The 23,783-nt window shown below is 43.7% G+C and overlaps 2 protein-coding genes across 5 annotated transcripts; one reads left to right on the top strand and one right to left on the bottom strand.

Moving 5' to 3' along the window:
* The first annotated feature begins 825 nt into the window (after positions 1-825).
* On the top strand, positions 826-7,707 carry ndufaf7 (NADH:ubiquinone oxidoreductase complex assembly factor 7). The gene is made up of 10 exons (XM_061754077.1): positions 826-1,212; positions 1,729-1,892; positions 1,975-2,055; positions 3,730-3,840; positions 3,920-4,133; positions 4,325-4,383; positions 5,548-5,661; positions 6,244-6,387; positions 6,477-6,650; positions 7,103-7,707. Exons 1-10 carry the CDS (start codon positions 1,140-1,142, stop codon positions 7,325-7,327), a joined length of 1,359 nt encoding a protein of 452 aa, XP_061610061.1. The 5' UTR covers positions 826-1,139; the 3' UTR covers positions 7,328-7,707.
* LOC133468310 (serine/threonine-protein kinase D3-like) lies at positions 7,186-23,717 on the bottom strand. 4 transcript variants are annotated; one of them, XM_061754072.1, is made up of 20 exons: positions 23,479-23,717; positions 21,911-22,319; positions 19,655-19,793; positions 19,420-19,551; positions 18,431-18,597; positions 16,757-16,925; positions 16,615-16,692; positions 16,227-16,446; positions 15,668-15,791; positions 15,510-15,587; positions 14,024-14,264; positions 12,168-12,220; positions 12,016-12,088; positions 11,633-11,739; positions 10,631-10,792; positions 9,921-10,019; positions 9,508-9,775; positions 8,345-8,430; positions 8,052-8,253; positions 7,186-7,323 (listed from the first exon to the last, which is right to left on the bottom strand). In XM_061754072.1, the coding sequence occupies exons 2-19, from the start codon at positions 22,160-22,162 to the stop codon at positions 8,077-8,079; spliced, it is 2,625 nt and encodes an 874-aa protein (XP_061610056.1). In that variant the 5' UTR covers positions 22,163-22,319; positions 23,479-23,717; the 3' UTR covers positions 7,186-7,323; positions 8,052-8,076. The 4 variants fall into 4 exon arrangements, with proteins under 4 accessions (XP_061610056.1, XP_061610058.1, XP_061610057.1 ...); XM_061754074.1 differs by having other exon boundaries at positions 16,757-16,922; XM_061754073.1 differs by having other exon boundaries at positions 21,911-22,247.
* Between the last annotated feature and the right edge of the window lie 66 nt (positions 23,718-23,783).

Genomic DNA, 23,783 nt, shown 5'->3' with positions numbered 1-23,783 from the left:
CATAAAATATAATTGCTATTACGATTATAAAATGATGCGCACATTATATATATATATATATATATATATATATATATATATAATGTATTTGTCATTCCGCGAAATATCTTTTATTATTTTGTTATTGCAAGTCACTGATGGTGTAGTGGTACACTCGCCTGACTTTGGTGTGGGCAGCGTGGGTTTAGTTCCCACTCAGTGACGGTGTGAATGTGAGTGCGAATGGTTGTCCGTGTCTATATGTGCCCTGCGACTGACTGGCGACTAGTTCAGAGTGTAGTCCGCCTTTCGCCCGAAGTCAGCTGGGATAGGCTCCAGCGTCCCGCGACCCGAACCAGGATAAGCGGTGTTAAAAATGGATGGATGGATTATTTTGTTATTGCCTTTTGTTATCCTTTGTTGTTTTTTGATTATTTATTTTAGTTTAAACGTACATATTTTGCCAAGTTTCTGGTTTAATTTATTTAATACTGAAATCAATACCTCCTCATCTCATGAGTCTATCATAAATAAAACAAAATTTTACCAAATCAATAGAGCTCAGCGAGCTCATGAAGCTACTGGGTACGTAATCGATACTCGTCCAATCAGATTTGTTGCCCTTGCCATTTGGTCAAGTTTTAATAACTACAGACCAAAGTTTCAAAATAAGACAAAAAAATCTAAATATGTACCACAGCCAGCATATACGAGTCTTAAAATATAGAGCAATGTACATTTTTACAATCTATATATAGTTAGAAAGTAACGCATAATCTCGTAAGTAGATCCAAATTCTAAAAAGTTTCGTAAAATATGATTTTATTGTGAAAGGATAGCCAATGTTTCTGTCAGTCTGTCATTACAGGTGCCCTGAAATGCGTGTGTACATAACGTGTATTAGCTTTAGCTCTTAGCTTTGCCACAAGGACTTTCCAGCTCATAGTAAACCACCATAATTTAACGTAATTTCTGTCTTTTGTACTTGAAACGAAACAGTTGCTTATTGTCACTGACGCACTTGTGGCTCGCCTTGCTAATGCTAACGCACCTCCTGCTGCTAGTAAACGTTGAATGCTGACAGTTCTATTCAACACACTTTAAATCAAAAATGAGACTTAAGTGAGCGTCAGTGTTTCCTTTGCTTCACATTTGGAGAAATGAGGGGACTTTATGCTGCTAAAACACAACAACTGCTCCGGTTGATTCATTCTGTCAGTCCAGTACCACCAGGTAAGAACTGTGATACTAACTGTACATGGAACCCCCCCCCCCCCCCCCCCCAAAAAAAAAGTATTGCACAACACATAATAAATAATACAATTAACGTAAAAATATTTTAAATAATAACAGTAAATAAATACAAATTAGTGGCAATGAAAATGAATGAATGGACTCGTGGAAACAATTTCGATCGGCCTCTGTATGGCTGAACCTATCATTAAGCCCTTAAAAAGACATTTTGCTAATGTTTTTTTTTTTATATATAAATATGACACATCAAAAAATAGTACACATATCAAAATCCGCATTGTCTGCGAGTAAAATAAAGGAACCGCAATATTGGAAACAGTTGTCAGTAGTAACTGCTGAGAGTATATGAGAATGTAATAATATAAAAAAAAATGGTATCACTCATCCACTCAGTTAAAAAAATATTTTGTATATAATATATATATAGTATAGTGATGTAGTAGGGGAGTGAATGATTTTGAACACAGCTAATGTTGTTTGTTTGTTTGTCATCAGTGCGATGGCGAGCAGCCACCAGCAGACTTCTGAGCTCCTCATCTTCTCCCGAGGAGGACGCGACCGGATCGTTGATGCTGCGACACCTGACGTCCAAAATCAAAGCCACCGGGCCCGTTTCTGTGGCCGAGTACATGAGGGAGGCGCTCACCAACCCAGTGATGGTTTGTCAGCGACGTTTTCATTTTCACCACATCCCCAATGAGACGCGTGGCACCTCATGCTTTGTTTATCTTGTGACTTCAGGGATACTATGTGAAGAAGAACATGCTGGGAACGGATGGAGACTTCATCACATCACCAGAAATTAGTCAGATCTTCGGAGAGGTCAAACATTAGCAAGCATCTTTTGGTGCTTCTCTTTTTTTTGGCTCTTGATTATTGCCATTCTCTCCTCTCTGTTTCTCAACAAAAATACATCAGACTGTCTCTAAATCGTCCAGAATGCCGCCATGAGGCTTTTGTGTAGATCTCATAGGTTCAGTTCTTCTGTCACACTGGCTCCTTGTTCATTTGAGGATTCGTTGCAACATTTTAGCAGTCACTTAACTCATTGACTGGCAGCCCTTTTTAAAGTAGAGTTCCCCATAATGCCTGCTGTTTTAGAGCATTTCGACTGATCTTTCAAGACTCACAGAATATTATCTTCTGTGACAAAATAAGCACCGTACCTACCAAATGAAAGAGACACTTCTTTCACCAGAAAAAAAAAGTGTTTCTAGCTTTTTCCGTTATTTAATAATCAGCGGTAGAAAATGGGTTGCTTGCACTTGGTTTCTGACCGAAAAGCAGAGAATGCAAGCTTTTTGTAAAAAGAAACATGTCAAGTAGAGCAGTGACTTTGACGCTAATATTTTTTTCTTTTGTGACACCACAAACCAAAAACACACAAAAAAAAGACTAAGAAAGGCAAAATAATAATTTATTTACAACTAAGAAACACGGCGTGAGCGACGCTAACTCGCCACATGGAACGTCATTGGCTTTTTTTTTTTTACATGTCGATTGCAACATGCACTCTCTTCTTCCTAGTGATAGGACACATACACTCTTTACACCATATATACTCTGTTCGAGTGCCAGGTGCCTAAACTTGTCCGACTAACAACGTGATGGCATTTCTCTCCCTCATAATCGCTCCTAATCTTTATCTTCTACTCAAAAGCTGTGCTGCTCTCAACTCCAAAGTGATACATCACTGCCATCTACTGGCATCTCTTTGTCATTACATTTGCATAGATGCCTGAATTTGAGACCCTTCGACACCTACCTGTTGAAAAATGTACTTGAGGAATATATTTGTTGATGGCAGTAAGTGGTTGCATTCCAGCTAACGAATAGGAATGTCCACAACACTGAAGGAGTTAAGATTCAAAATTAAAGGTCTGTTTGAGCTAAAACGCATGTTTAGGCAGGCATTCTGGTTAGTCTGGATTTATCACTTGTTTAGATTTGTGTTTCTTTTATTAACTATATAAGGTTTGTGACTCTATTTTAGCCACGTGTAGCGTTACCCCACCTCCTCCTCCTCCTCTCACGTCAACATAGTTCTATGGCACCAAGATGCCACAAGATGACAGCAAAGCAATACTTTTATATTAGACAGACATCATAAGTGCTGGCGGCACGGTGAACGACTGATTAGAGCATCTGCCTCACAGTTCTGAGTGGAGTTTGCACGTTCTCCCCGTGCCTGCGTGGGTTTTCTCCGGGCACTCCGGTTTCCTCCCACATCCCAAAAACATGCGTGGTAGGTTAATTGACAACTCTAAATTGCCCGTAGGTGTGAATGTGAGTGCGAATGGTTGTTTGTTTGTATGTGCCCTGCGATTGGCTGGCAACCAGTTCAGAGTGTACCCCGCCTCCTGCCCGATGATAGCTGGGATAGGGTCCAGGGTGCCCGCGACCCTAATGAGGAGAAGCGGCTCAGAAAATGGATGGATGGATCATAAGTTCTACTTAAATAAAATGTATTTACTCATTTACTTCCTGTTTCTGCAGCTGTTGGGCGTGTGGGTGGTCAGCGAGTGGATGGCAGCGGGTCGGCCCAAACAGCTCCAGCTGGTGGAGCTGGGACCGGGGAAAGGATCTTTGGCCAGCGACGTTCTCCGAGTACGACGGGACCGCCTCGACGTCGTTTTGTCTTTTCGGTGACGAACATCATCATCGCATTTAGTCACTTCCTCCGCAGGTTTTCACTCAGCTGCAGCCTGTGCTGAGCGGGGCTTCAGTCTCGCTGCACTTGGTGGAGGTGAGTCCACTTCTGAGTCGTCTGCAGGCGCAGACTCTGGTCGGGACCGGCAGCACTGAGGCGGAGCGGGAAGATGAGCCCGTTTACCGGCACGGCCGAACAGCTGCCGGCCTGCCGGTGTCCTGGTACCGCCGCTTGGAGGACGTCCCGCCTGGTGAGCCCAAAAGCGTGGACAAGAACCCCTGCTATATCGTGGTGCACCTTTTGTGCCCTCGCTACACCGTTGATTTTTTTAAGTTGTATTTAAAACGTGGGTCTGGAACGTATCTCCCGCGATAAACGGGAGTTCACTGTAAGCAGAACAGAACATGTAGAAGAAATTAACAAGTTTTTCTTCTTATCAAGGCTTCAGCATCTTTCTGGCTCATGAGTTCTTTGACGCGCTGCCCATACACAAGTTCCAGGTACCAACAAGAGTTTCTTTTGACACCCTAAGTGCCATAACCTTTAGTTCTTGGTACTACACAATTTACAGTATAATCTTGGTTAAAACAAACTCATGAAGTAAACACAGCTGATTTTTGTTTTTAAATGCAGCGCTGGGAATCCCTCAACGCAATTTTTGAGGGTGGAGCATGTCATTTTTTTTTTTATCTGGCTAAATCACAGATTTTTCTGTACATTTTTTTGTGTTCAAATATGTTAACAATGTGTTTAAAAAGTGTGGGAGGAGTATTTTAAGGCTTAAATTAGTCCTGTTGAAACGAACCTACTGTTGTTCACGTCCATTCGACTCAGCAGGGGTGTCAAACTCCTTTTTCTCAGGGGACACATCATAGTTGTGGTTTCCCGCAGAGGGCTGTTCTGACCGAAATGAAAATCATATAATTATATATATATACACATTTGCCCTTGCATTTTTTTGTTGTTTCATATATTTTTTTTTAGAATAAATTGAATTTGAAATCAGAAGTCATGGAAAATAGCGGCAAGCAAATATGTTTCCCACATTTTTATTCTCTATTTTGGTTTTTGCCTTTCCTCCGTTCTTTGCTGAAAAACTGATGTATCCACAATTTGGTACTTAGGCCAAAGCCCTGTCTAATCAAAAATTATTGCATAGGTGCCATCTTTGTGCCAAGGAACTATTTTGAAGGGAGCGGAGGAGCTTCATTGAGTCAGGCCAGAGACCTAATACAAAAGTAGTGCTTTGCCACCATTTTGTGGCATCCAAAGGTAATTAAGCCTTTTTAAGGGTGCATCAATTACTCGTGGATATTCACAGCAGGGCTCAGACTAGGGCTGTACGATATTAGAAACAAATTACATTCCAATTTTTTTTTAACCCAGCGATATGTAAAAAATACATTAAAACAAATGTGTGAAAACAAACACACATTTAAATGTACTGTGCGTTTGAGCAGGGTAATAGTCGTGCCAGACTTTGTTAAAATCGTTTTATTTTCATGCCCATGTATACTGTAGTACATAAGTATTATTATTTTTTTTAAATTGGATAAATATGTTGTTTTATAAAATGTTTTAACATAATATGCATTCGTTAGTGTGTGTTATATACAGCTTAAGGTTGTTTGACACTGATTTCTGTTTTTCTTCTTCGGTGGAAGCGGACCGAGCGAGGCTGGCGTGAGGTGATGGTGGACGTGGACGTAGACAAGTCGGGCCAGTTGAGGTTCGTGCTGGCGCCGTCGCCCACCCTTGCGTCAACCACTCTTGTGCAGGTCAGTGGCTGCAGGGGGTCACGTGACCAAACGTGGGATGTCGCTTTCAGTTGCATTTTTTGTTTTATTTAGGGCTGGGGCTGTCAAATATTTTTTTAATTTGATTATTCTACCGATTGTTCCAATTGATTTTGGATTATGAAACAACAAGGCCAATACAACATATGCATGTGAGGTACAAGTATTATTTTTGTCCACTTGGGGTCGCCATCCTACAGAATCTACACTGCAGTACATAGGAGGTTTCTGCCCGGCGTCAGCGATAGGTTAAATGGTTAATTTTACAATTTTATTTTTGAGATAAAAGAAAACAAAATAAAATAAAAAAATGAATCAATAGATTAAAAAAAAAATCATTAAATAATAATAATTTTAACTTTCAGCGAAAAAATTTTTTTTTGGGGGGGGGGGGGGGGGGGGGGGGGGGGGGGGGAAATGGCTCCAGAATCGAACAAATATGACAGGACTCTTGATAAAGTAAATGTTTGGTTGGCCGGATCACCCGATTTTTCTGGAACATTTTTGCTGAGTTCTGAGACCTTGTTTTGTGCGGTTGAAACCTGTGTGTTTGTGTGTGTCTAGCGTGACGAAAATCGGGAGCATGTGGAGGTTTGCGCCGAGGGTGGCGTCATCATCCAGCAGCTGGCGCGACGGGTGGCCGAGCACGGCGGGGCGGCGCTGATCGCCGACTACGGCCACGACGGCACCAAGACCGACACCTTCCGGGTGGGGGGCGTCCACCGCGATTGACATCACCGCGACATCACGCTGAGCTCCGATTGGCCGCCGCGCGTCATACTATCTTTTCCCGTTAGGGGTTCAAAGGTCACCGTCTCCACGATGTGCTCGTGTCTCCCGGCTGTGCCGACCTCACCGCCGATGTGGATTTCGCTTACGTGCGGCGAGTGGCGGGAATGGGCGTGGCCTGCTTGGGGCCGGTCACCCAGAGGTCGTTCTTGAAGAACATGGGCATCGACGCACGCATGCAGGTCAGTACGCTTCTCAACCGTTCGCTAGTGGAATGACACTCGCACTTACAGAACAACTACATGTTACTCTCAAGGCAAAACTATGCACTAGTTATCATCTGAGTTAAATGTTACTAGTGAGGCAAAACTGCAGTAGTTCACACTAGTGCATGACAGATGCCTACTCGTTAAGCCTAGTTGTGTTATTAGCGAAACAGTTTACTAGCAAGGTTTCATGGTGTACGAGTCAGTCAAAAGTGACACTAATGAATAAAAACCTTACTAGTAAGATAGTCGTTATACTAGTGTGCCCTGGTCATTCTACTAGTGCATTGAATTGTTTTACAAGTGACACAGCGACGCGCGTACTAGTACATGTACAATTCCGTGCACTAGAATGACATTGAATAAATGCTCCAACGGCTCCTCGAGTGCACGATGACGATCGCCTCCGCGTTTGTCCCGGCGCGCAGGTCCTGCTGAGGAACTGCGGCGACCAGTCGACCAGGCAGCAGCTGATTGGCGGCTACGAGGCGCTGACGGACGGCGCCCAGATGGGCGACCGCTTCCTGTTCTTCGGCCTGCTGCACCCTCGCCGACTCGCCGCGCCCCAGACGGCCGCCGGGCTCAAGCTGGACAAGAAGAAGAGCCCGGCGCAGCTTCCGGTCGCGGGGTTCACCGAGATCCGCTTTTCCTGAGAACCGGAAACAGAACTGGAACACATTCTCAAGACGCACAGTTTTGTGACGAACGGGAAAGAATAAACGAATGGCGAATTAGCCGAGGTCATGGGATCAGGATGACGGCTGAGATGGAGTCTATCCCATCTGACAACGGGACTGTTCGGCAGTCAATTTCAGCTCACATACGATAATTCCTCGTTCATCGCGGGGGTTTCGGCTCGGGACCACCCCCGCAATAGGTGGAATCCACCAAATATTTAGACATATTTTCAAGTTGTATGAACCTCCACAGACTCTTATTAATCTTCCCCACACTCTACCATACTCTCATAAACACGTTCTATACTTTTAAACACCTTTTCACTCTTAAATATACAGTAATGCGGTACATTTTATTCCTTGTAATATGTGTTGTTTTTTTCTTAACAGTTTGAATGTGCTAGGCTATTTTACCCAAAAAAGAATTACAGCGTACACTCAAAATCCTATGATAGGGCGAATTATGCACAATATGAATATTTAAAAATATATAGCGAGGGAACAGTGTATAGGCAAACACTGGACTGGTCAACAGTCAATGTCAGAGTTTGTAGACAGCACTGAACGCTGCAGTGTTTTTTTTTTTTTTTTTTTTAAATAGGCAACTTTTTAATTCCTGTGCCATTTAGGTGTACACGTGGTAGTTGTTTAATTGGTGTTCAGATTTTGAGGGGCTTCTTGAAAAAAACATCTCCCTGACCTCCAAATGTCCAAGAAGTCGTGCACTAGGAGTCCTGGTCCACGCGTTCCGCCTGGGGCGAGGAGGCGGACGCGCATTGCGTGTGCTGCAGTCCCCTCTGTTCAGCGAATCCCTCCCAGCGTGCGTCGTCACTCTGATGTGTGATGTAGCGGTCGCCGTGTCGCATCTCCAGCTCCCGAAGGTCCTTCCACGTGTTGAAGTCCTGCAGGACCAGATGGAAGGTCCACTTAGCCCGAAAACCCTGAATCTGGATTTTCCGGTTTATTTCCATACAGGTTGGCGCCTTCGTTTACCTGCAGCCACGGGTGACTTAGAGATTTGTCCACACTGTAGCGCTTCCTCATCTTCACCTGCAGCAGGTTGTTGATCAGGTCTGTTGCTATGGAGACAAGACAGCGGATGACAGAAGCGACTGGACCACGGGACCAATTAGAAGCTGAACCCACACTTTTTACACTGTAGTGCAAGCATGAGCCAACCTTTGTGCTCAAGGGCCACACTTGATCTTGGAAACAGACTGATCCCCCCCCCCCAAAAAAAGTATATATATTTTGAATTATTTTAATGAGAAAAAAAATCATTTTTAAAATGTATACATCATTTTTGAATAATATTTTAAATGTTATTATTCACAGTAAACCAATTAACCAATTATTTAACAGACCCCTAATCTATTTATACTTTGTTACAGAGATTGGCTAAGTAAAATTAGCTAAATACAAATGAAAAGTTTTGTTCAAAATTATACTTTGTTATAATTGTTGGATGTATTTTTTTAAATTTAAATATTTATTTTTTATTGTATATCATTAATTTATTTTGTTAAATAATTGTTTAATTGATTTATTGTAAATAATATAATTAAATAATACAATATTTATTTTATTCAATTACTGATTAATTAAATATATAATCATTTAAAAAATTTGAGCAGATTATTATGGCCTGCAGAGTCGGAGTCAGTGCGGGGGTGTGGAGGGTTCATCCATGTTGTTTGATAATATTAGTTTTCTGTCTACAACTAAATTACAAATCCTTTTGTACCAAAACATGCCAAACCGCTTGTTATTCACATACAGGACACACTGCAGTGCACACGCTCTATTTCTCTCTCTCTCTCTCTCTCTCTCTCTCTCACACACACACACACACACTCACTCAACATTAAGAGTTACAAAAAGATATGACATGGCAGGCTAACTGCCTCCATGTTTTGATAGACAGATGTTGTGTGCTCCCCGTTTTACTTCGGCCGACCAGGTTTCTCATGCACACCGTGACTGCCGTAGCAAATGTTTAGACACTTCAAAAATCTTGCCGGGCAATCACGGTCCGTTACGTTTGCCTGTCCCCGCCCCCAAGTTGCCTCACAACTGTGGCCGCCGGGAACATAGTGTAAACGTAGCCTTACTGTAGTTGCACATTTGAGCGAGAGAGAAGATTCCGGGTCTCCTACCATCCTCAGAGATCTCCTTCCAAGGACTGGGCGGGTACATGAAGGCGGCGTTCTGGATCTGGTCGTTGATGTCCTCGTCCTCGTTGAAGGGGAAGGTTCCGCTCAGGCTGACGTAGACGATGACGCCGACCGACCACATGTCCAGCGAGCGGTTGTAGCCTTTGCTGCGAAGAACCTCCGGCGCCAGGTAGGCCGGCGTGCCCACCACAGAGCGGCGGAAGGACTTCTCGCCGATGATGCGGGCGAAGCCAAAGTCGCACAGCTTCACCTGGAGGAAATGGAAGGAAATAAGAGGAAGAGGAGGAAAAGAAGGAAGAAGAGGAGGAGAATGAAGAAGAGCAAGAGGAGGAAGAAGAGGAGGATGACGTTCATGTTGACTAGTTTGTGATCTCTCGCCGTTGTTGTGTTTGTACCTGAGGCAAAGGTTCAGCTGATGCCAGGAGGACGTTTTCAGGCTTTAGGTCGCAGTGGACGATGTTTTTGAAGTGAAGATGTCTGAGGGCCACCAGGATCTGCACAGCAGAAATGATTTGGCTTCAGGAATGTCCTCTGAGGTTCAAGGCTGGTGAGGCACTGACAGTAGCGTCCCAGTTATAATTTGACGAGCCAAGCAGAAGGGTGGGACGGGGCAGCCTAACGTTAAATAAATGCTTGCAATTTGCCTCTAAAATTTGAGACAGCGCTAATAGCGCCTGCGTTAAAAGGTACAGTGCCAGAGGAGGGTTATAGAGTAGCAATGTTTAAAATAGAAGGTCGTAGGTCGTTCTCCCTCTCTGTTTTGCCGTACTAACGGGTTGTGTTTGTCTTTTAAGAGATACTCCCGCCACATTAATTCCATGGTCATATTGCCCAGCCCTACTGTGATTGGCTATTGTGTGAAAAGAGGCGGGTCTTGGGGTGATTCGTGCAAATCTACAGGTTTCACTTAACTTGTAAACAATGAACAATGGCAGAGAACAAATATCAGCGCTTACTTTCTCCCCAATAAACCTAGTGTGCCAGTGCAGACAAATCCTGTTAATGAGTCTGACTCATTTTGTGAAGAAAGGGTTGTGATGAAAAAGGCAGGAAATTATTTTTTCTGGGTGAGTGGCTTGATTGAATAATTATTTGTGGTGCTCACCTGCGTCACCAAGAATTTGGTGAGACGCTCCGGCAGGCGACTCTTTTCGCTGGACAAGATCATCTCTAACATGTCACCGTGGAGCTTCTCCATGACCACAAACACCTGCTCGGGGGTCTCGAACATACAGTCCAGGTTTACGATGCCGGGGTGCTTCAAGTTCTGGACAAAGACAGAGAGATAAAGAGATGCTCAAGACAAGATGAAGGTGATCCTAAGCAGAGACAGCGCCACTTTATATCTAAAGCACTAAAAAGAACAACCTTAGTTGGAACAAAGCGCTGTACAAATAAAATAAATCATAAACAATTCAATGCCAATGGCATGAATTTCAGAAAGCGATAAAATAAAGTTTATAAAGTTAATGGCATTAAATCAATATGTAATATATATGTGGGGAACAGAAATTGTTTTTTTATTTTTTATATGATGATTACAAATGTTGACATGTTTATATTACAACATTTCTTGTCACAGTTACATTGGCAGGTGTAGACACTCATGAAAACATAAAAAAAAATACATAGGCTTATGTTGTTTTTGGTGCTTACCTACTGAATATAGTAAACATATAAGGAGTAAATATTTATGATCATCAGATTAAAAATGACACATAGTTCATGGTGCCTATCTATTTCCAAATAGACACACCGATATATTTATTTTAAGTTATGCACCAAACCAACGTATATATTATTCTAATATTTTCTGGACTGTTTAGAGCGGGCAATGTATTTAACATGGTTATTGGGATTTAAATATTAACTATATATAAAATATATTTACATGAAATATTTTGTCTATAATAACTAGATGCTGAAATGTAGCTGTGACGTGGGTTTTCTGAATAATGAGATTGAGTGCTAATGTTTATATGTAACTGACTTTGATGGTTATGCTATTCAGTGATCAATCTTAATTTGCCACGTTCGATATGGTAACGGCGTTGACGTACGATTCCGCGCCAGGCGGGGTCTGCATGAGCCTCAATGGGCGCGGTACCTGCAAGATGGCCACCTCGTTCCGCAGCTGGCTCTCCTGCTTTGTAGGGAATCTCATCTTGTCGATGATCTTGATGGCCACGTCTCGACCAGTCTTCCTGTGTTGGCCTGACCGGGACAAGAACACGCTCTTCATCATAATGTCTTGACATCATAATAAAAATACAATAAAATAAAAAATGGTATTGTATATAAAAGGTACATAAAAACAGTCCCAACAATTCAAAACAAGCAGTTCTTAAAGATTAAAGGCAAATGTAATAAACTATACTGAAGCAGTGATTCTTTGGCGTACCACTAGAGGGAGCCTTCGTACCACTAGTACACACTGAGAATGACTGGTCTTCATCATGTTTCTCTTAGATGATGACGAAGACGTCTCACCTCCGTACACGATGCCAAACTGTCCTGACCCAAGAACGTCCTCAGCAAAGATTTGATAGACGGAGCTAATATCCTGGAGGAGGAAGAGGAAGATAATCAAAATTAAGATGAAGATGATGATTATTTTCATATGTGAAAATTTGAAAACTTACCACGTTCTCTTGGATCTGCGAGTTACAAACTGATATGCAGATGGTCACCTCCTCTGTGGACACACCACCACATTACTGTTTTCAATTGTCTTATTTAAGCAAAGTAAAAGGCTCCAATTCCTGTTTACCAAAATGAAGGCATCACAATGCATGCCTGCCTGCCGGTGAATTTCCACTAGAGCGCCGCTATTGATTGTGGAAGATTTTCTCTGTGCCATCCTTGCTTACATTTGGGTCAACTCTTTGTGACACAACTTATACAACTTATCAACTTGTGAGGAGCACTTCCTGTTCCTGGATAGAGACTCGAGCTTCCCATGATTTGGCGTGGGTCTGCTATTAAAAAGTAAGTGTGTTGCATAACGTGCATTAGCGTAATGGAGTGTGTAATGTGATTGCCAATGGGGGGGAAACAAGCTCACCAGGTAAAAGGGAATTGAGTTAAAGCTTAATGTTAATTCCACACAAAAAGCGAGCGAGTTGAGGCATAAAATCCCCTGAAATCCCTTCAATCACAATCACTTTAGTGTAAAACTGACAGTTGGCATTTCCTGCCGGCCATTAAGGGTCACAGACAATGTTTCTAGTTAACGCAGACAGGATTCCGCTTCCTGTTGCATCATCAACGCAACATACGTCTGCTGCTATTTCCAATACCAATCAGCAGTGGCAACAGGAATGATTAGAGTGTGAATGACCGCTCATCTGCGATAATATCTGCATATTAAATGGAAGCACAAAAGGCTCCGATGCCCATACTTTGCCAACCGAGTGCGATGTTTTGGTCTACTCTAAAAGTGTGTCAAAAGTGTATTTAAAAGTGTGTAAATAGTGTATTGAACGCGTGTAAAAACAGTAAAAGTAGTAATTGGTGTCAAGGAAGTACAGTGGTGCCTTGATCTATGACTTTTTGAAGATGCGAGCCGTCGTTCGGACAATTATTTTGCTTTGACTTGCGAGCGTAGACTTGAGATACGAGTACTGTGTGGTGGCAGTGAACTCAACTAGCTTAATGCTAACGCTAAAAAGCATCTATGTTGGGTTACTATAACACTTTAAGCAACAGATTTAACACAAACTGTGCAGCAACACGTTGGCAAACGATATAAGAGTACTCGCACTCATATATTCTAAATCCTCTACAAAGAACAACTACTATTACTGCTGTACTGATGAGCTGTGAGGAGTTGTGACGTCTCAATGAAAAGTATATCCGTCCGTCTTACACTGCCCCCAGGTGGCCAAGGCAGGCACACCAGAAAGAGCAGCGCAATGGCCATTCAAACAAAGTAGTGTGACAAAAACTGTTGAATTCAATTATGTCATTACTGTATGTTTTCTTAAGTACAGTATCATGGAGTGCTATTTTTTCTCATTAGACCCATTGCAGCATTTTTTTTTTGTTTTTGGGGGGGAAAGCTGGAATGGATTCATGCTCTTTCCGTTCATTTCAATGGGAAAAGATGACTTAATGGTTTTGAATTACAAGCGTGGTGACAGAACAGATTAAACTCTTATGTTACGGTACCACTCTATGTTGAAGTGATACATCTCCACTGTTGAAGATCTTTGTATGTCAGGGAGGAGCTAAATTTAGACTGGATTGTTAGCGAAAGTTCCGGAGAGTCTTTGCCGCATGTGTCTGTTTTGGCTCTTCTGAAATTAAATCATGTGTAAAATCATTTTTTCAAGTGTTTTGGGATGAAAGTAACTGGTATATTTATGGTTTTAACAAATAATCTAAGTAATTAGAAACATTTATAACATTGTAAATTATCAAATGGGGACCAGGTGCACTCACTGTTCTGGCTTGCTAGCCTTGATCTACAACGAACGTTTCGTGATTGATGACTCACTGTGTTTCCACCCCTGTCCGGTGCCCAGGCTGGGCTTGGGTGTGAGGGGCATCATGGCACGGCAGATGGTCTTCTCCCAGCTGCGGCCCATTTCCTGAGCCGCGCCGCCATCGTCCTCGCCCACGTAGTAGACGGGGCCGGACGACAGGACCAAGCGGAAGCACGGAGCGTTGCTGCCCGCCGTCGGACCGACGACTTCCTGTGACGCCTCCACGCGCAGGATCTCCGACAACGACAGCTCCTGAGGACGCACATCGGAACCTTCACGTTACGTTTAAGTTCGGACATTGGTATGGTTAAATCTAAATCTAGTCTAAATCTAGCCTAGGACAAAATTTCATTCGTCTAATCTAGGTCTAGGTCTAAATTTTATATAAACCCAATCTATTGTAAATCCATCCCTCCATCCATTTTCTGAGCCGCTTCTCCTCACTAGGGTCGCGGGCGTGCTGGAGCCTATCCCAGCTGTCATCGGGCAGGAGGCGGGGTACACCCTGAACTGGTTGCCAGCCAATCGCAGGGCACATAGAAACAAACAACCATTCGCACTCACAGTCATGCCTACGGGCAATTTAGAGTCTCCAATTAATGCATGTTTTTGGGATGTGGGAGGAAACCGGAGTGCCCGGAGAAAACCCACGCAGGCACAGGGAGAACATGCAAACTCCACACAGGCGAAGCCAGGGATTGAACCCCGCACTTCAGAACTGTGAGGCTGACGGTCTAACCAGTCGGTCACCGTGCCGCCAGTGTAAATCCAGTTTAGTGTAAATCCAGAGCCTAAATCTAGTTGAGTCTAAATCAAGACAAAATCTAGTCTAGGACTGAGTCTTAACTAAAGATGGTCTTGTCAAGTTTTAGTCTAAGACTAAGTATAACCTAAATCTAGTTTTGTCAAAATGCCATCTGATCTAAATCTAGTCTAAATTTAGTCTAAGAATAAGTCTGATCTAAATATAGCCTAAATCTAGACTGGGATGAAATTTCATCTAAATCTAATCTCGTCTAAAACTATTCTAGTTCTAGTTTCAAACCCAAGTACAATTTAGGTCTCTTCTAGGTCTAGTCCACATGAATTCTAGTCTGCATCAAGTCTGAGCCTTACCTTTAACTGATCCAGGTCTAAATCTAGTTGAAGTCTCGTCTTAGTCTAAATTAGGACTAGTCTAGTTTAGGTATACACTAAAGGGTGGAGGTGCTGATAGACCGTGCTGGTTGGAAGCTAATAGGCCACCACCCAGGGTGGGGGCGGTGGCGACTGAGTTGGAAGCTCCATGGGGGGGGGTAGTAAAACAAGTTTGATCCTAATCTGCAGCAGCGCTAAATCTAGTCTAAATCCAAGTCTAGTTGAGGTCTAAATCTACAGTAGGTCTAAGTGTAGTATGACTCTAAACTATGATTAACGTCGGTCGAAGTTAGGCCACAGAAGTGGTCTAAATCAAGCATAAATCAAAGTGTAGTTTAGGTCCAAGTCTACTATGTGTACCTTGTAGAACTTGGCTCCGCTGTGGTTCTGGAACAGCGTCAGACTTTTGCAGTCCAGACGCCAGAAGTGTCTCTTCCTCTGCACGGACACGTCAAGGTCACATTGGTACAAGCGTGTGCATTTACACCGTGTTCCTATGTGCGTGTGTGTATACCGACCATGTTGTCATGACTACTGTAGTGGACCATCCAACCTTCTTTGACCACAGTGGAGCTTCTCCTTTTGGCGTTCTTGATGGACTGAACCACTCGCATCAGAGGGATGTTGCTGCTGGTCGACGGGCTGCACGCACGCGCACACACATATCAGTACACACTTTATTCTCGTGACGCGCTGCTCGCCTCCCAACTGGAACACGCAAGAGGGCGCACATAACTCTTGTTCTGGCCTCCATCCATCCAAATCCGCCTCAAAATCTGTTTGTACTCCTTGACTTTTAACGGACCTTAAGACTGACCTTGTTTTAGTCTCTTATTGATTTTTATTATTTTAACTTTATAGTTTCAAAATGCTATGTTCCATTGTCTTATGTAATGTTTGATTAGTATTTGTATACAGCAAATTGTTTCAGCTGTGGTTGTTCTTAAAGTGCTTTATAAAGTTAAGTTAGTTAAGTATACACACCAGATTCAGTAGATAGAGCTTGGTTAAAAAAAACAAAAAAGCTTCTATGTGTCAATGACATGATTTTTTTTTTTTCGTGTACGTGCACGTCACCTGATGTCTCGCTCCGTGTCGTCATCCTTCTCATTGTCTTTGCCGTCGTCTTTGTCGTCGTCCTTCTCAGGATCCTTGCAGGATCCGTCATTGGAGATCTTGCAAACCTCCAACACGGCCGCTCGGTCCTGCTCGGCGGCGCTGTGTCCTCCGTCGATGCCGACATGACTGTTGTCCACCTCCATGGTGGACTCTGCGTCCAGGGTGGGACTGGATGTTCCTTTTAAAGTACAAGACACGTGTGACATAAAATTGTAACTGTAATTTTAAAACACTATTCTGTGTGTGTGTGTGTGTATGTGTGTGTGTATATATATATATATATATATATATATATATATATATATATATACACACATACACACATACACACATAGTATGTGCTCACCTCCATTGAAGTGGACCTCCCCCATGCAGTCTCGAGCAACTTTGGCTGCGCATCTCTTGTGGCAGTTGAACTTACAATCTGAAGCAGAGCCACAACGTCAGAAGGTTCCAGAAGCGTCGCGAAAATGTAACACTGTGTTGACCTTTGCACTGCAGGCCTTGTCTGAAGAGACCCTTGAGCAGACACTTGCAGTGCTGACACACGGTGGGTCGAGTGTACGTGTGCACGGAGAACGTGTGGGGCAACTTCACACGGCCCGGGAGCATCTTCTCCATCCAGGCGGGATGGCTGCTCAGAGACTCACGCTGCTCCTCACACAGACACAAAAACAATAAAGCATCGCAACCAAAAAGCAAGACTTTACACATGTGCTCTATTTGAAATTAACAACATAATTAACATGACCGGATGTAATTTTTAATGATGCCAATAAATAAGTATACATTTCTTGTAGCTGACACACACAAATACGGAGAAGGGAACAACCAGACGCGGAAAAAACAGCTTTCTTTTCCACCAGCTGGACTCATCCCGCCAAGAAACATCTGACCCCCCTTTAATAATCCACCTTCTTATGTCACGCATGCATGCAAGCACACACACCAACAAAGCACGCGGATGAGATGTCATTCAATGGTCACTTTGGACCTGATACCTCGTCATGTTCTGAATTCACATCAACTTTAACAGACACTGCAATCTACAATAAATGAGAAATGAGCAGAGTGACCCTCTAATGATGCAATGAGCTGTGTGTGCTTTGTTGGCTGTGTGAAACAGGATGGAAAATCCAGTGCTTTGCCTCCAGGCGCTGTCAGCGTGTGTGTGTGTGTGTGTGTGCGTGTGTGTGAGATAGTTGCACAATCCAGATTGGCCAGTGTGTGAGTATGCCTTCAGTCACACATGCTACAACACATGTAACATATCGCACTGTAGGTCCTATGAACATGTCACAAAGTCACATGAAAAGGTATCATGTCACACTTTGTCGCATGTAACATGTCACACAGTCGCAATAACATATCACACAGTCATACGTAACATTTCACACTTGAAGTCACATGTAACAACATGTCACTGAAAGACGTAACAAATCAACACTTGACTGTACATGTAACATAACACTTATATGTGACGTGGCATTTGAAGTCACATGCACAGACGCATGTAACAGACGCATTTAAAGTCATATTACAATGTAACCTATCACATCATCACATGAACATATAACATGTCACTTAAAATCAGATGTCACTCTCATGCCTGGATCAGACTACAAGATAAATTTGGTCTCTCAGAATGGCACTACATCAGACTACTGCCTTAAAATCTTGCCGTGTCTCGGTTGAAAATTGGCAACACTACACGACATGTATTACGATAATACCGTACCCCATCTTTTTTACGATAATTGTTGCTACATCTTGTCAAATTAAACACTGCCTGTGGGAGTGGGACTGGAAAATGTGTCAGCGCTACTGGACACCACCGTGAAAATGTTTTAAAAAGAGGTGTCGTCCCCGGGTGCTCCGGAGAGGACATTTTGGGCTGTCCATTCTTCACGGAGATCTAGAGGTGATGTTCACATACTTTTAATACGGCTCGCAAGCAGCCAACATAACGTTATGTAGCTAGCTAGTGCTATTCTGTCAATTCATGCTCTAAAGTTTCGGTAAACACAGTTTCTGGCACACAGTTGCGCCACACGCCCGCCGTGCCCGGTTCACGCCGTTCATGAAAATAGGGCCCTTACAGTAACATACAGTTACATGCAACACTTTTGGTTGTAGTGGATGAGGACGTACAGCATAAGTACCTCATCCTGCAGGCTGCTGTTCCTTTTGGGGAAGTCTCCAAAAGGCGGGCGTGCCAGGGAAGCGGGTCCGCTGCTCAGGGAAACGTTGGAGGATCGCCTCTTTCTGACACCGCTGCAGTTGTTTGGAATCTTCAACGCACAACGCTTGTGGAAGTTTAGACCACAACCTGCAGAAGATCACACGCATACACACTAATATCCAAGCCTAGTAGACAATAAACAGTGAGTTGTAATCCAGTAAGGCCCTAGTTTTGGCCATTATTTATCTGCATTTGGCCATCTTTGTTTTAACACTGGCTATGTGAAGCTTCCATGACAGTTTATGGTCGAGTATGACTCCAAGGAAATTGTGTTTATGCACACGCTCTATTTCTTCACCAATTATTTTAACTCTTATGTCTACATTGATATTTTTATTTTCCCATTTCTGTTTTGACCTCCACAGTATCATCTGCGAAAAGAACTAATTTAAGTTTCTCTGAGAAATTTCATAAATCATTCATGTCCCAGAAAAACAATAAAGGTTCCAGCAATGACCCCTGGGGGACACCGCAGATAATGAACTTTAACGTAGATCGGTGCTCACTCATTTGTACAAGCTGCTGTCAATTCATGAGGTATGCCTAATCATTCCAATCGATTTCTTCTGCTGCCAATTGTTTTGTAACTTTTCCACTAAAATGTAATGGAAGGCATTTTTCAAATCTATAAATAATGCTAAGGAACAATTTGTTTTCAGTGCAGTTACTTATTAACTTGCACTACCAACTCAACCAGTGCAAACACTGTTAATGAGTTACTCCACACTGTTTATCCTTTCCTTGTCTAATTATCCTGCAATGTGTGCATAAATGTTCATATATGTCGTAGTCTACCCCTGGTCTAGAGTAAGTGTAGACCAAGTTTAGTCATTCTAAAGCAAGTCAACATCTAAGTCTTCTAGATCTAAGCCTCGTCTCATCTAGTTGAAGTTTAAGCTGGCGTGTTACCGTCACATTTGAGGCCCTGGCGTACGAGCCCCCACAGCATCTGGCCGCAGTGATCGCAGAAGGCGGGCGCGCGGTACGAGTGCACGTAGAGCGCGTGAGGGCCGATCTGAAAGTCGTCAGATGACGCCAGAGCTGCAATCATAGAACACGCCATCACAGGTGGAAAGAACGGTGCGCGCGGCCGTGTTTCAGACTGACTGAAGAAGGAGATGAACAGCGACGGACGCCCGCTGACCTGACAGGACCGCCTCGACCAGGTCGCCCTCGTGAATCTCCTCGGCGGCGGTGACCCGCTGCAGGATGTTGTCCGAGTTGAGGTCGTGGCGGAAAAGCAAGATCTTGTCGCGCATCCCCAACAATCCGCATTCTGGGAACTGAGGTGGACGAAGAGAAACACGCATCGTCACGATCATAACTATATCCGTCCATTTCTTTAGGGCTTGCCATAATCTATCTCAGCTGACTTGGCCAAAAGGTGGGCTACACGCTGGACTCGTTGCCAGCCAACCACACGGCACATTTAGCCAAACAAGGGACTGGTTGTCTGTCAGTACTATAAAGAGAAAATGAATTGATTCACCAGTTTTACAGCATTCCCACTCACATTCACATTTATGGACATTTGTTTTTGGAATGTGGGAGGAAAACCCCACACATGCACGGGAAGAACATGCGAGATTCAAACCCAGAACTGGTTGACTGGGTGGCAGACGTGCTAACCGATAGCTTACCGTGCTGCCAAACAAAAACATCAGTTGACGCTCCAAAGACGTCAACCATTAAGCGGACGCGGTTAATTTTCCCTGAGTTTGACCTCTTTTAATGGCCAAGCGAGCGCGTTTCATGCACACTGAGCCTGTCTTTAATCTGCCATTAACTGGGCCACACGCACACACAAACTGCTTTGCCTCCCGACTTTCGGGAAGTAAGGAGAGCGGGAATGACACTCGAGGTCCTGACATCATCTGGCTGGGGGCAGCACGAACATTTGCCCCATAAACTGCGCTGCACTCATGAAAACATCATCAGACTTTTAAGAAACCGCTAATCCTATAAAAGGTTGCACACACACACACATACGTCCACACACTCACTCACACATAGATACACACATATAGACGCACTAGCATTCACACAGACACACGCTCTCCTACACGCGCTCATTCACACACACATGTACACACAAACACACAGATACACTGGCACTCACACACACGCACTTGCACTGTTACACAAAAACCCAAACGCACACTTACATGCACACACACGCTTACACTCGCACGCACACTCATTCTCTCCCCCACACAATCACAGAGACAGACGAACTCACACAGACTCACATACAGACACACGCTTTCACTCTCACATTTACTCTCATACATACACGCACACAAAAATTCCCAACTTCCAATTGACTCTACTCATTCATTCCCTTTAATGCTATGCTAACATGCTAATGCCTATGTCGCTATACATCACTGGCATAAATAGATAAACATGGATATATTTTTTATTTAGAAATCATCATTTTTAGACAAATTAAGTGAAATGGGATCATTTTCCTTCAGGCCCCTTGACGATCTCAAATAGCACCCTGGTTGGGAATAACCGGTTTAAAAAGTGCAACGTGGTCCTGGCAGGTCCACGCGTGACGGTGTTCATGCAAACATGGCGACTGATTTCCTCCATCATTTACATTGAACACAAACTCACTTCCTGTTTCCCAGCTGAAGTGGAAAGTAACTTATATTTTACTTACTATATTTATCTCCTAAAGGGGGCGCCAGAGGACACACGCCTGCCGTAAACCTTCCTGTCAGACGGCAGCTGCGTGTGTCCTGTTCAAGTTCAAAGGTCAAGTGAGGATTTCGTCTTGAAGCTGCATCAAATGTGAGGATGAAATGTCCGGTAAATGTTTTATAAAATCTCAAGTGTCACTCATCTCATCTGAGCAGCACTTGGTTTCGGTCGCCCTGGCAACCAGCGTGTGCGAGGAGGAAGCCGGTGGAGTGTCCTCACATCACCACGGCAACAGAGGGATGCTTGTTACGTGCGTCACCGTCACACTCTCACATGTACACACATTTAAATGCTCACACACTTTATCACACTCACATATATATACATGTGCACGCTCTCTCACTCATTACACAAACACACACACACAGAACAGGGAAGTAGAACTCGAAAGTTGTGGTTAATTCTCTTGAACAAACAAGAAGTACTTGATCTAACTTCACTTTTGGTGTTGCTGTAAAATATTTAAAATATATATGTCTGAATGGATTGATAATATAGCGCCACCAAGCTGAGGAAACAAAAGCAAGTGTGTGTTGTTGAGTTCACGAAAGAGATGAGAAGTTTGCTCGCAGGGCAACGTTGCTACCGCGTGATGCCCGCAAACAATGATTAAAACTCAAACGTTATCGAGTTTCAGCAGGATGAAGACAAAATGCGACTTTTTGACTTCCTGGCCTCTTTTTGTTTTTACCTTGTGATCGACGACGGCGCAGATGAACTCGATGACGGCCGACATCGAGAGGCCGGCGGCGTCCAGGGTCAGCGGCTCCCGGGTGAGTCCGATCTGGATCAGGAAGGAGACGGCGTGGACGGAGCCGCCGGCCGGGCCGTCGTACAGCCGCCCGCGAAGGCCGTCGGGCGGGACGGGCGGCGGCGAGGGAGTCTGGGGAGACGCGCGCCGAGGGGGCGAAGGCGGCGGTGGCGAGCTGCTTTCGGACGACATGGACAGACGATCTTCCGCAACGCGTCCTGCTTGTCCTCCTTGGTGTCCTCTCGCTTCACATTTCTTGGGATGAAAACATCACTTCCTGTCGCCAAATCACAACATTTACACGCCGCTCGCAGTTTTGCGTCTGTACCACCAGGAGATTTGTCACCATCTGGACAAACAAACACATCACACGGGCAAGAGTGTGCATGTGCACTGAAAAAAGCGAAATGACTTTTTCACTAATGTGCATTTTCACGTTCGTTTCCTCCGGTGGCTGGAATATATCCCACCCGCTCATCGTGGGGCTTCACCACGCCGTGACAATGAGGCGCTCTAAAGTGGCCACACCAGCACGAAGCCCCAGCCCACACCCTGGCTGTCAAGTCGAACTGTTTCGCCTTCCTCTGGGTGACGTGCGCGGACTCTCGGCAGACAACGAGGCGCTCTACAGCCGCCATAGTTGAGTGAAATTCATCTTCGTTTGCCTGCATGACTCTCAAACTTTTTAATTCCTTACATTCTATTTATTTGTTATAACTTATCACTATATGAGTTTATAATGTACAATATCACGGAGTGCTATTTTCCTTATTAAAAAAAAACACGTTATAAAATTGTTTGTTGTTTGTTGTTTTTGGGTGGGGGGCTGAAATGGACTAATGACATCGCCATTCATTTCAATGGGAAAAGATGAGAGGAGAAACAAGTATTTGGAGTTATCACTTTGTGGTCACGGAAGGAATTAAAGTCATATCTTAAGGCACCACTGTACTTGTAATTAAAAATGAGTAATAATTAATCAGATAATGAGTAGCAGTTAATAATAATAGTAGCTAGTAGAATAGCAGTAGACTAAATAATCGTCTTTGTAGTTCATTGTTAGAAATGCTGGAGTTTCCTTTCAGAATCAATATTTTCTAGGGCGCAGTCCTTCAAAATGTGAGCCAACGTTTTTGTCCATGAGCACACACAAATATGATCATTTTTAAATGATATAATTATTTGTAATAATTCAAAGGGAAGTACACACCAGTGAGCATTTTGGCTTTAGCTCACATATGCTCACACGTTTGCAACTGTTATGTCCGTGTAAATGCTTCGACCTTCTTAAAAGTGGAGTAAAGGTTGGGGACTTTGTGAAGGCTCTCCCAAAAGACTCCCGAGGGTCCTTGAACGCTTCACAGACAATAATCATGTTATTGCTACTTATAGAATTCAAGTTTAAAGACGACTATACGCAATTTGTTTCGTTTTGGCGTATAAACGAGCAGGTTATATGAGGCGGGGAAAAAGAGACGTTAATTAGTAATTGAAAAAGACATTAGTACCTCACATCAGCGCGACGAAAGCGAGAAAGAAGAATGCTCCACTTCCTGGCGCTGAACGCGGGGGTTGGATGTCCTTTGGACGCCGGATACGTTCGCATGAATTTCTGCAGAAGTGTGTTCTGCTCTGCGCTCGAATCCAAACACTTTCCACTTCTCTCCCTGTGCGGGAGCGTGCGCGTCTGCGTGCGCGCGCAAAGCAGAGGAAGTACAGGGAGCGGACGTCCCACTCTGGTACACTTTAGGAGGACCAGCGTCTGGGACCCTCAGGAACGCCAACATGACGTCATTGATGATTTAAAAATATA

Source organism: Phyllopteryx taeniolatus, chromosome 18 (assembly GCF_024500385.1).
Source record: "Phyllopteryx taeniolatus isolate TA_2022b chromosome 18, UOR_Ptae_1.2, whole genome shotgun sequence".
NCBI lineage: Eukaryota > Metazoa > Chordata > Actinopteri > Syngnathiformes > Syngnathidae > Phyllopteryx > Phyllopteryx taeniolatus.
Note: the sequence above shows the minus strand (reverse complement) of the source record. Positions and strands in the feature narration are given on the sequence as shown.

Coding starts and splice junctions, on each gene's coding strand:
- ndufaf7 (XM_061754077.1), top strand. CDS start 1,140: ATGAGGGGACTTTATGCTGCTAAAACACAACAACTGCTCCGGTTGATT. Junction 4,384..5,547: donor TGCCCATACACAAGTTCCAG/GTACCAACAAGA, acceptor CTTCGGTGGAAG/CGGACCGAGCGAGGCTGGCG. Junction 6,388..6,476: donor CCAAGACCGACACCTTCCGG/GTGGGGGGCGTC, acceptor TTTTCCCGTTAG/GGGTTCAAAGGTCACCGTCT.
- LOC133468310 (XM_061754072.1), bottom strand. CDS start 22,162: ATGTCGTCCGAAAGCAGCTCGCCACCGCCGCCTTCGCCCCCTCGGCGC. Junction 16,926..18,430: donor ACAGCAGCCTGCAGGATGAG/GTACTTATGCTG, acceptor TGTCTGTGTGAG/GAGCAGCGTGAGTCTCTGAG. Junction 8,431..9,507: donor GAAGGAGATCTCTGAGGATG/GTAGGAGACCCG, acceptor TTGTCTCCATAG/CAACAGACCTGATCAACAAC.